Here is a 12,411-nt window from a genome sequence, read left to right on the forward strand (position 1 = left end):
GCGCTGTCGGTAAATGTGGTGGAAAACGGGCAGTAAGAGGGATCTGTTATATGCTCCATGCTCTGCAGACAGCATGGCACACACACACACACACACACACGCACGCACGCACGCACGCACGCACGCACGCACGCACGCACGCACGCACACACACACACACACACACACACACACACACACACACACACACACACACACACACACACACACACACACACACACACACACACACACACACACACACACACACACACACACACACAGATTTAGCTTCTGCAACTACTGAGGGTTCACCTGTTGCAATGCATTTTAACCTGGGAGGAAATGCATGTTGAAACATACTGAGGTTTTTTAAGGCCTATACGTGTGGGAGACATGGTAAGCTGGGAGACATGGTAAGCTGGGAGACATGGTAAGCTGGGAGACATGGTAAGCTGTGTGCCCATTGGTTGACAAAGATCACTTCCCAAGCTGATTCTTATGTGTTCATCTGTCAACTGACACATTTTGGGTCTATAAGCATTTGTTTTTCATTGTACAATTTCTCCTGTTGTCTGTTGTATAGTCAGGGCTTGGTTCTGGTCAGGAGATAGGCACACAGTCTGGACACGGACAGACAGACAGACATACTGTTACACAGTCTGGACACGGACAGACAGACAGACATACTGTTACACAGTCTGAACACGGACAGACAGACAGACAGACATACTGTTACACAGTCTGAACACGGACAGACAGACAGACATACTGTTACACAGTCTGAACACGGACAGACAGACAGGCAGACAGACAGACTGTTAGGTAGTCTGGATAGATACACACAGACAGACACACTGTTAGGTAGTTTGGACACAGACAGACAGACAGACAGACAGACAGACAGACAGACAGACAGACAGACAGACAGACAGACAGACAGACAGACAGACAGACAGACAGACAGACAGACAGACAGAGACACACTGTTAGTTAGTCTTGACACAGACAGACAGACAGACAGACTGAGGAGTATTTACACAGGGACAGCTGTTGTTGGTGATTGCTGTGTCTCTGGGAGTGTTTAGGGGGAACTGTAGAGATCATGGAGGCATCAGGGTGAGAGAGACAAACAGTGACAGAAAGACAGAGGGTGATAGAGTCAGGAACCGACAGCAGAGGTGTCAGAGACAGGCGATCAGGACAGTACCGGGAGGCGTGATGGGTACTGTAGTGAAGGGTTGCACTAGCGAGCGAGGGAAAGGGCGTCTGGGATTTGCAGTGTTTCCGTTTAGTTTGATTGCTACAAGACACTGTTTTTGTTGACTTAACTTTTTGATCTATTTTCCACCCAAAGTGAGTATATTCTATCTTCAGCTTCAATTTTCTGGAATGTTATTTTTGTGGCCTGCCTGGCATCTCTCCAGGTTGGTGATGTCTGAGAGGTTGTCTTTATGTCTCTGTTCTGTTGTCTAGGTTACGCCATCTTACAGGCAATCATGGAGCGTGCAGGTCAAAACGGTTGGCAGGTGAGCACAACATGGGTGCGCACACACACACACACACACACACACACACACACACACACACACACACACACACACACACACACACACACACACACACACACACACACACACACACACACACACACACACACACACACACACACACACACACACACACACACACACACACACACACATACACACATACACACACACACACAGGTTAATTGCTCTGTCTCTGTGCAGGTGAGTGCCATCTGTGTGGAGAGTTTCAACGAGGCAGCGTACCGTCGTCTGCTAGAAGACCTGGACCGCCGCCAGGAGAGGAAGTATGTCATCGACCTAGAGCCTGAGCGACTGCAGTGCATTCTAGAACAGGTGAGTGAGAGACTGCAGAGCATTCTAGAACAGGTGAGTGAGAGACTGCAGAGCATTCTAGAACAGGTGAGTGAGAGACTGCAGAGCATTCTAGAACAGGTGAGTGAGAGACTGCAGAGCATTCTAGAACAGGTGAGTGAGAGAGATCATACTAGAACAGGTGAGTGAGAGACTGCAGAGCATTCTAGAACAGGTGAGTGAGAGACTGAGCATTCTAGAACAGGTGAGTGCATTCTAGAACAGGTGAGTGAGAGACTGCAGAGCATTCTAGAACAGGTGAGTGAGAGACTGCAGTGCATTCTAGAACAGGTGAGTGAGAGACTGCAGAGCATTCTAGAACAGGTGAGTGAGAGACTGCAGAGCATTCTAGAACAGGTGAGTGAGAGACTGCAGAGCATTCTAGAACAGGTGAGTCTGAGAGACTGCAGTGCATTCTAGAACAGGTGAGTGAGAGACTGAGATCATACTAGAACTGCAGACTGCAGAGCATTCTAGAACAGGTGAGTGAGAGACTGCAGTGCATTCTAGAACAGTGAGTGAGAGACTGTAGACTAGAACAGGTGAGTGAGAGACTGCAGAGCATTCTAGAACAGGTGAGTGAGAGACTGCAGTGCATTCTAGAACAGGTGAGTCTGAGCATTCTAGAACAGGTGAGTGAGAGACTGCAGAGCATTCTAGAACAGGTGAGTGAGAGACTGCAGAGCATTCTAGAACAGGTGAGTCTGAGAGACTGCAGAGCATTCTAGAACAGGTGAGTGAGAGACTGCAGAGCATTCTAGAACAGGTGAGTGAGAGACTGCAGAGCATTCTAGAACAGGTGAGTGAGAGACTGCAGAGCATTCTAGAACAGGTGAGTGAGATACTGCAGAGCATTCTAGAACAGGTGAGTGAGAGACTGCAGAGCATTCTAGAACAGGTGAGTGAGAGACTGCAGTGCATTCTAGAACAGTGAGATACTGCAGAGCATTCTAGAACAGGTGAGTGAGAGACTGCAGAGCATTCTAGAACAGGTGAGTGAGAGACTGCAGTGCATTCTAGAACAGGTGAGTGAGAGTGCAGAGCATTCTAGAACAGAGACATCATACTAGAACAGGTGAGTGAGAGACTGCAGAGCATTCTAGAACAGGTGAGTGAGAGACTGCAGAGCATTCTAGAACAGGTGAGTGAGAGACTGCAGAGCATTCTAGAACAGGTGAGTGAGAGACTGCAGAGCATTCTAGAACAGGTGAGTGAGAGACTGCAGAGCATTCTAGAACAGGTGAGTGAGAGACTGCAGAGCATTCTAGAACAGGTGAGTGAGAGACTGCAGAGCATTCTAGAACAGGTGAGTGAGAGACTGCAGAGCATTCTAGAACAGGTGAGTCTGAGAGACTGCAGAGCATTCTAGAACAGGTGAGTGAGAGACTGCAGAGCATTCTAGAACAGGTGAGTGAGAGACTGCAGAGCATTCTAGAACAGGTGAGTGAGAGACTGCAGTGCATTCTAGAACAGGTGAGATCATACTAGAACAGGTGAGTGAGAGACTGCAGAGCATTCTAGAACAGGTGAGTGAGAGACTGCAGTGCATTCTAGAACATTGCAGAGCATTCTAGAACAGGTGAGTGAGAGACTGCAGAGCATTCTAGAACAGGTGAGTGAGAGACTGCAGAGCATTCTAGAACAGGTGAGTCTGAGAGACTGCAGTGCATTCTAGAACAGGTGAGTGAGAGACTGCAGAGCATTCTAGAACAGGTGAGTGAGTGAGAGCATTCTAGAACAGGTGAGTGAGAGACTGTAGATCATCTAGAACAGCTGAGTCTGAGAGACTGCAGAGCATTCTAGAACAGCTGAGTCTGAGAGACTGCAGAGCATTCTAGAACAGGTGAGTCTGAGAGACTGTAGATCATACTAGAACAGCTGAGTCTGAGAGACTGTAGATCATACTAGAACAGCTGAGTCTGAGAGACTGCAGAGCATTCTAGAACAGGTGAGTGAGAGACTGTAGATCATACTAGAACAGCTGAGTCTGAGAGACTGTAGATCAACTAGAACAGCTGAGTCTGAGAGACTGCAGAGCATTCTAGAACAGGTGAGTGAGAGCTGTAGATCATCTAGAACAGCTGAGTCTGAGAGACTGTAGTGAACAGAGTCTGAGAGACTGCAGAGCATTCTAGAACAGGTGAGTGAGAGACTGCAGTGCATTCTAGAACAGGTGAGTCTGAGAGACTGCAGTGCATTCTAGAACAGGTGAGTGAGATACTGCAGAGCATTCTAGAACAGGTGAGTGAGAGACTGTAGATCATACTAGAACAGCTGAGTCTGAGAGACTGCAGAGCATTCTAGAACAGCTGAGTCTGAGAGACTGCATAGCATTCTAGAACAGGTGAGTCTGAGAGACTGTAGATCATACTAGAACAGCTGAGTCTGAGAGACTGCAGAGCATTCTAGAACAGGTGAGTCTGAGAGACTGCAGAGCATTCTAGAACAGCTGAGTCTGAGAGACTGCAGAGCATTCTAGAACAGATCATACTAGAACAGCTGAGTCTGTAGATCATACTAGAACAGCTGAGTCTGAGAGACTGCAGAGCATTCTAGAACAGGTGAGTGAGAGACAGATAGAACAGCTGAGTCTGAGAGACTGAGATCATACTAGAACAGCTGAGTCTGAGAGACTGCAGAGCATTCTAGAACAGGTGAGTGAGAGACTGTAGATCATACTAGAACAGCTGAGTCTGAGAGACTGTAGATCATACTAGAACAGCTGAGTCTGAGAGACTGCAGAGCATTCTAGAACAGGTGAGTGAGAGACTGTAGATCATACTAGAACAGCTGAGTCTGAGAGACTGCAGAGCATTCTAGAACAGCTGAGTCTGAGAGACTGTAGATCATACTAGAACAGCTGAGTCTGAGAGACTGTAGATCATACTAGAACAGCTGAGTCTGAGAGACTGCAGAGCATTCTAGAACAGCTGAGTCTGAGAGACTGCAGAGCATTCTAGAACAGATGAGTCTGAGAGACTGCAGAGCATTCTAGAACAGATGAGTCTGAGAGACTGTAGAGCTTTCTAGAACAGGTGTGTCTGGTGAGAGAATGCAGATCATTCTAGAACAGGTGAGTCTGAGAGACTGCGGAACATTCTAGAACAAGTGAGTCTGAGAGACTGCAGAGCATTCGAGAACAGGTGAGTCTGAGAGACTGCAGAGCATTCTAGAATAGGTGAGTCTGATGAGAGACTGCAGAGCATTCTAGAACAGGTGAGTCTGATGAGAGACTGCAGAGCATTCTAAAACAAGTGAGTCTGATGAGAGACTGCAGAGTATTCTAGAATAGGTGAGTCTGAGAGACTGCAGAGCATTCTAGAACAAGTGTGTCTGGTGAGAGATTACAGAGCATTCTAGAACAGGTGAGTATGAGAAACCGCAGAGCATTCTAGAACAGGTGACCACAGAACTCACCCAAACACACACACACACACACACACACACACACACACACACACACACACACACACACACACACACACACACACACACACACACACACACACACACACACACACACACACACACACACAATCTCTCTCTAAGCCTTGTGGTTGTCCATCCGCATTAGTTTCCCTCTACTCCTCTCTTCACTGAACCCATCTATTTACAGCCAGACTTTGACTCTGACAGTTGAGACTGGTGTGTCTGTCTGCCTCTTCTCTGCTGCTGTCACCTTTGACCCCACTCCAGGGTAACGTCCTATTGGTCAGTCATCTGTCACTACTTCCTTTGCATGCATCACTTCCTTTTCTGGCCAGATCTCCCTTCCTGTCTACTGGTCTGACAAATATGGGCAGACACCAGCAGCTCTACACACACACACACTCACTCACACGCACACACAAATGCACACGCACACACGATTGCACACACACACACAAATGCACACACACACACACAAATGCACACACACACACACACACACACACACACACACACACACACACACACACACACACACACACACACACACACACACACACACACACACACACACACACACACACACACACACACACACACACACACACACACACACACACCTGTGCGATGGTCTGCCCAGGAACAGCTGGCTCAGAAGCTGGCATGGATGGCATCATTAGTCTGACAGAGACTGCTCTGTTTCTGTCTGTCTGTCTGTCTGTCTGTCTGTCTGTCTGTCTGTCTGTCTGTCTGTCTGTCTGTCTGTCTGTCTCTGTCTCTGTCTCTGTCTCTGTCTCTGTCTCTGTCTCTGTCTCTGTCTCTGTCTCTCTCTGTCTCTCTCTCTCTCTCTCTCAATTTAATTCAAAAGGCTTTATTGGCATGGGAAACATATGTTAACATTGCCAAAGCAAGTGAAGTAGATAATATACAAAAGTGAAAAAAATAATAATAATTAACAGTAAACATTACACTCACAGAAGTTCCAAAAGAATTAAGACATTACAATGTCATATCATGTATATATACAGTGTTGTGATGATGGACAAATGGTTAAGGTTTTTCCTCCTCTATTTTCCTCTTCTCTTCTTCTCTTTCTCCAGGCCATTAGTGTGGGAAAACATGTCAAAGGCTACCATTACATCTTGGCCAACCTCGTAAGTCTGCATTTGCCATCTTAAGAGTGCAATAGTCTAAAGTGGTTTCCTTTCCTTTCCTTGTCTTCTCTACTCCTGCTCCCCTTCATCTGTGCTAACATGAACCAACTGAACAAGTGAAAGCAAATTCCACTGTCCCTATCCACATAGTGGTTTTTAGATTAGTGCAGATGAAAGAGAGTAGACGAGGAGAGGAAGGGGGGAAGGTTGTGGTAATAACAGGGGGGTTCAGGCAGGTGTCTGTGGTTTACCTTGTCTCTGAGGAAAATACGAGTCAACTCTGAACCAGACAGAGCTTTGTGGGGAGGATGGTTTGAAGGCACTTCAGACAGCCCATTCCCTCTCTATCTCCACCCCCCACTCTCCCTCCCTCTCTATCTATCCCTCTCTCTCTCTCTCTCCCTCTCTCTCTATCTCTCTCTCTCTCTCTCTCTCTCTCCCTCTCCCTCTCTCTCTACTCTATTCCTTGGGAAGAGAAGGTACATCCCTGTCTCGGAGCTTTCATGTTCAGACTTGGCAGGCCAGGTTAATCTTCAAATGCAGTTGTGCCTAGCATCTCTCTCTCTTGCTCTCTCTCTCTCTCTCTCTCTCTCTTCTCTCTCTCTCTCTCTTCTCTCTCTCTCTCTCTCTCTCTCTCTCTCTTGCTCTCTCTCTCTCTCCTCTTTCTCTCTTGCTCTCATTCTTTTTTTCTTTCTTTGTTTCTTTGTTTCTTTCATTATTTTTTTCTCTCTCTCTCAATTACATTTAAGGACTGTTTATCTCTCTCTGTCCTCTCTCTCTCTCTCTCTCTCTCTCTTCCTTCCCTCTCTCTCTCTCTCTCTCTCTCTCTCTCTCTCTCTCTCTCTCTCTCTCTCTCTCTCTCTCTCTCTCTCTCTCTCTCTCTCTCTCTCTCTCTCTCTCTCCCTTCCAGGGTTTTAAAGACATATCTCTAGAGAGGTTTATGCATGGTGGGGCTAACGTCACAGGGTTCCAGTTGGTTGACTTCAGTAAGCCCATGGTCCTCAAACTGATGCAGCGCTGGAACAAACTGGACCAGAGAGAGTACCCAGGCTCTGACAGCCCACCCAAGGTACATACACACGCATACATAATACTGGGAGAGGGTTAAAATTGGAGAAAAACCTCTTTCTCCTGTCACAGCTTTTTAGCCAATCAGACTGTGACTTTGAGAGGCAGCAGGAGAGACTCAGCCAATCACACGGTGACAGATGGTTTTAGACACAGAATGGCAGAGAGCACTCTTCCATAGTGTCCTCACACCTCTATCTTCTACCCATTTTCTCCCACCCTCTCCCCTCTCCCTCTCCCTCTCCCTCTCCTCCTCCCCATCTCCCTCACTCTCCATCTCTCCCTCTCTCCCTCTCCCTCTCCCTCTCCCTCTCCCTCTCCCTCTCCCTCTCCCTCTCCCTCTCCCTCTCCCTCTCCCCTCCCCTTTCCCTCTCCCTCTCCCTCTCCCTCTCCCTCTCCATCTCCATCTCCCTCACTCTCCATCTCTCCCTCTCTCCCCCTCCCCTCTCCCTCTCCCCCTCCCCCTCCCCTATCCCCTCTCCCTCTCCCTCTCCCTCTCCCTCTCCCTCTCCCTCTCCCCTCTCCCTCTCCCTCTCCATCTCCCTCACTCTCCCTCTCCCCGCTCTCCCTCCCTCTCCCTCTCCCTCTCCCTCTCCCTCTCCCTCTCCCTCTCCCTCTCCCTCTCCCTCACTCTCCCTCTCTCCCCCTCTCCCCTCTCCCTCCCCCTCCCCTTTCCCCTCTCCCATTTCCCTCTCCCTCTCCCCTCTCCCCTCTCCCTCTCCCTCTCCTTCTCTCTCAATTCAAATAAATTAAAGTGACTTTATTGGCATGGGAAACATATGTTTACAAGTCAACTGTAAATATTACACTCACAAAAGTTCCAAAAGGATAAAGACATTTCAAATGTCATGTTATATATATATACAGTGTTGCAACAATATGCAAATATTTAAAGTACATAAAGGAAGATAAATAAACATAAATATGGGTTGTATTTACAATTGTGTTTGTTCCCTTTTCTTGTGGCAACAGGTCACACATATTGCTGTTGTGATGACAGACTGTGGCAACAGGTCACACATATTGCTGTTGTGATGACAGACTGTGGCAACAGGTCACACATATTGCTGTTGTGATGACACCCTGTGGCAACAGGTCACACATATTGCTGTTGTGATGACAGAAATGGGAGTTTATCAAAATTGTGGTTCTTTTTAATCTGAGGGAAAAATGTGTCTCTAATATGGTCATACATTTGTCAGGAGGTTAGGAAGTGCAGCTCAGTTTCTACCTCATTTTGTGGGCAGTGTGCACATAGCCTGTCTTCTTTCTCTCTCTCCTCTCGTTTGACTTTCTCTCTATCTCTTTAGTTCTCTCTTCCATCTGTCTGCTGTCTGCTCTCTCTCTCTCTCTCTCTCTCTCTCTCTCTCTCTCTCTCTCTCTCTCTCTCTCTCTCACTCTATGTGTCTCTGTGTCTCTGTCTCTCTCTCTCTCTCTCTCTCTCTCTCTCTCTCTCTCTCTCTCTCTCTCTCTCTCTCACTCACTCTCTGTGTCTCTGTCTCTCTCTCTCTGTGTCTCTGTCTCTCTCTCTCTCACTCACTCTCTGTGTCTCTGTCTCTCTCTGTGTCTGTGTCTCTGTCTCTGTCTCTGTCTCTCTCTCTCTCTCTCTCTCTCTCTCTCTCTCTCTCTCTCTCTCTCTCTCTCACTCACTCTATGTGTCTCTGTCTCTCTCTCTCTCTCTCTCTCTCTCTCACTCACTCTCTGTGTCTCTCTCTCTCTCTCTGTGTCTCTGTCTCTCTCTCTCTCTCGCTCACTCTCTGTGTCTCTGTCTCTCTCTCTCTGTGTCTCTGTCTCTCTCTCTCTCTCTCTCTCTCTCTCTCTCTCTCTCTCTCTCTCTCTCTCTCTCTCTCTCTCTCTCTCTCTCTCTCTCTCTCTCTCTCTCTCTCTCTCTCTCTCTCTCTCTCTCTCTCTCTCTCTCTCTCTCTCTCTCTCTCTCTCTCTCTCTCTCTCTCTCTCACTCACTCTCTGTGTCTCTGTCTCTCTCTCTCTGTGTCTCTGTCTCTCTCTCTCTCTCACTCACTCTCTGTGTCTCTGTCTCTCTCTCTCTGTGTCTCTGTCTCTGTCTCTGTCTCTCTCTCTGTCTCTCTCTCTCTCTCTCTCTCTCTCTCTCTCTCTCTCTCTGTCTCTCTCTCTCTCTCTCTCTCTCTCTCTCTCTCTCTCTCTCTCTCTCTCTCTCTCTCTCTCTCTCTCTCTCTCTCTCTCTCTCTCTCTCTCTCTCTCACTCTCTGTGTCTCTGTCTCTCTCTCTCTGTGTCTCTGTCTCTCTCTCTCTCACTCACTCTCTGTGTCTCTGTCTCTCTCTCTCTGTGTCTCTGTCTCTGTCTCTGTCTCTCTCTCTCTCTCTCTCTCTCTCTCTCTCTCTCTCTCTCTCTCTCTCTCTCTCTCTCTCTCTCTCTGTGTCTCTGTCTCTCTCTCTCTGTGTCTCTGTCTCTCTCTGTCTCTCTGTCTCTCTGTATCTCTCTCTCTCTCTCTCACTGACTCTCTGTGTCTCTGTCTCTCTCTCTCTGTGTCTCTGTCTCTCTCTCTCTGTGTCTCTGTCTCTCTCTCTCTGTCTCTCTGTCTCTCTCTCTCTCTCCTCTCTATTTTACTTTCTCTCTCTAGTTCTCTCCTCCATTTGTCTGTCCTCTCTCTCTCCCTCTCTCCATCTCTCTCACCCTCTCTCTCTCTCTTTCTCTCTCTCTCTGACTTTCTCGCTCTGCCTGTTCCCTCTCCCACACTCTGGCTGTTATTTTCTCTCTCTCTCTCAGTGACAGCTTCAGAATGGTGTAACATTTTTCACCCTGATATTGCTGTTAATTGTGTATCATCATTTTAATATTTATATGATACATCTTTGTTAAAGGATGTCCAGTCCATCAATTGTCATCCACTGATGAGTGTACCCAATCTCAGATTCTAGTTTGTGTGTGTGTGTGTTTGTATTAGTGTGTGTGTTTGTATTAGTGTGTGTGTTTGCATTAGTGTGTGTGTGTTTGTATTAGTGTGTGGGTGTTTGTGTGGGTAAGTGGGTGGGTGGGTGAGATTTTGAGCTTGTCATTCTCAGCGTTCTATTCCTGGAATACGCTATGAAACCAAGTGGCATTCGCTGACATCAAACCATTATTGGAGCCACCTTTCAATACCAAAATAACTAACATTTCAGTTTTGTCAGCGGGATGCAGATGCTTACTGAATTAGTGAATGACAAGGCCCTTTATATACAATTAAACAGCCAGCTTTATGTATTATCAAATCAAATTTTATTGATCACATACATATGTTTAGCAGATGTTAGAACAAAGAACGGGCTATGTTTTACATATACCTGTCAAAGACTATTTAGACTACACTTCCAGTGTCATAGTAGAACACTTCCAGTGTCACTGCAGAACACTTCCTGTGTCACTGTAGAACACTTCCAGTGTCACTGCAGAACACTTCCAGTGTCATAGTAGAACACTTCCAGTGTCACTGTAGAACACTTCCAGTGTCACTGTAGAACACTTCCAGTGTCACTGCAGAACACTTCCAGTGTCACTGCAGAACACTTCCTGTGTCACTGTAGAACACTTCCAATGTCACTGTAGAACACTTCCTGTGTCACTGTAGAACACTTCCAATGTCACTGTAGAACACTTCCTGTGTCACTGTAGAACACTTCCAATGACACTGTAGAACACTTCCTGTGTCACTGTAGAACACTTCCAATGTCACTGTAGAACACTTCCAATGTCACTGTAGAACACTTCCAGTATCACTGTAGAACACTTCCTGTATCACTGTAGAACACTTCCAATGTCACTGTAGAACACTTCCAATGTCACTGTAGAACACTTCCAGTATCACTGTAGAACACTTCAAATGTCAATGTAGAACACTTCCAATGTCACTGTAGAACACTTCCAATGTCACTGTAGAACACTTCCAGTATCACTGTAGAACACTTCCAATGTCACTGTAGAACACTTCCAATGTCACTGTAGAACACTTCCAATGTCAATGTAGAACACTTCCTGTGTCACTGTAGAACACTTCAAATGTCAATGTAGAACACTTCCAATGTCACTGTAGAACACTTCCAATGTCACTGTAGAACACTTCCAATGTCAATGTAGAACACTTCCAGTATCACTGTAGAACACTTCCAATGTCACTGTAGAACACTTCCAGTATCACTGTAGAACACTTCCAGTATCACTGTAGAACACTTCCTGTGTCACTGTAGAACACTTCCAATGTCACTGTAGAACACTTCCAATGTCACTGTAGAACACTTCCAGTATCACTGTAGAACACTTCCTGTGTCACTGTAGAACACTTCCAATGTCACTGTAGAACACTTCCAGTATCACTGTAGAACACTTCCTGTGTCACTGTAGAACACTTCCAATGTCACTGTAGAACACTTCCAATGTCACTGTAGAACACTTCCAGTGTCACTGTAGAACACTTCCTGTGTCACTGTAGAACACTTCCAGTATCACTGTAGAACACTTCAAATGTCAATGTAGAACACTTCCTGTGTCACTGTAGAACACTTCCAGTATCACTGTAGAACACTTCCAATGTCACTGTAGAACACTTCCAATGTCACTGTAGAACACTTCCAATGTCACTGTAGAACACTTCCAGTATCACTGTAGAACACTTCCTGTGTCACTGTAGAACACTTCAAATGTCACTGTAGAACACTTCCAGTATCACTGTAGAGCACTTCCAGTATCACTGTAGAACACTTCAAATGTCACTGTAGAACACTTCCAATGTCAATGTAGAACACTTCCTGTGTCACTGCAGAACACTTCCTGTGTCACTGTAGAACACTTCCAGTATCACTGTAGAACACTTCCAATGTCACTGTAGAACACTTCCAATGTCACTGTAGAACACTTCCAATGT

The 12,411-nt window shown here is 46.5% G+C and overlaps 1 protein-coding gene across 8 annotated transcripts in view; it reads left to right on the forward strand.

Moving 5' to 3' along the window:
* gria4a (glutamate receptor, ionotropic, AMPA 4a) overlaps window positions 1–12,411 on the forward strand; it is a 197,354-nt gene that overhangs the window by 97,753 nt on the left and 87,190 nt on the right. For all 8 annotated transcript variants that reach the window (XR_008109938.1, XR_008109963.1, XR_008110342.1 and 5 more), the window contains exons 4-7: window positions 1,456–1,508; window positions 1,734–1,865; window positions 6,413–6,466; window positions 7,377–7,535. Coding sequence is in view for 5 of the 8 variants with exons in the window: in XM_052505532.1 (XP_052361492.1) it covers window positions 1,456–1,508; window positions 1,734–1,865; window positions 6,413–6,466; window positions 7,377–7,535 (398 nt within the window). In the remaining 3 variants the exon portion in view is untranslated. The remainder of the gene's footprint in view (window positions 1–1,455; window positions 1,509–1,733; window positions 1,866–6,412; window positions 6,467–7,376; window positions 7,536–12,411) is intronic.

The sequence above is a fragment of the Oncorhynchus keta genome, chromosome 1 (genome assembly GCF_023373465.1).
Source record: "Oncorhynchus keta strain PuntledgeMale-10-30-2019 chromosome 1, Oket_V2, whole genome shotgun sequence".
NCBI classification, from domain to species: Eukaryota; Metazoa; Chordata; class Actinopteri; order Salmoniformes; family Salmonidae; genus Oncorhynchus; species Oncorhynchus keta.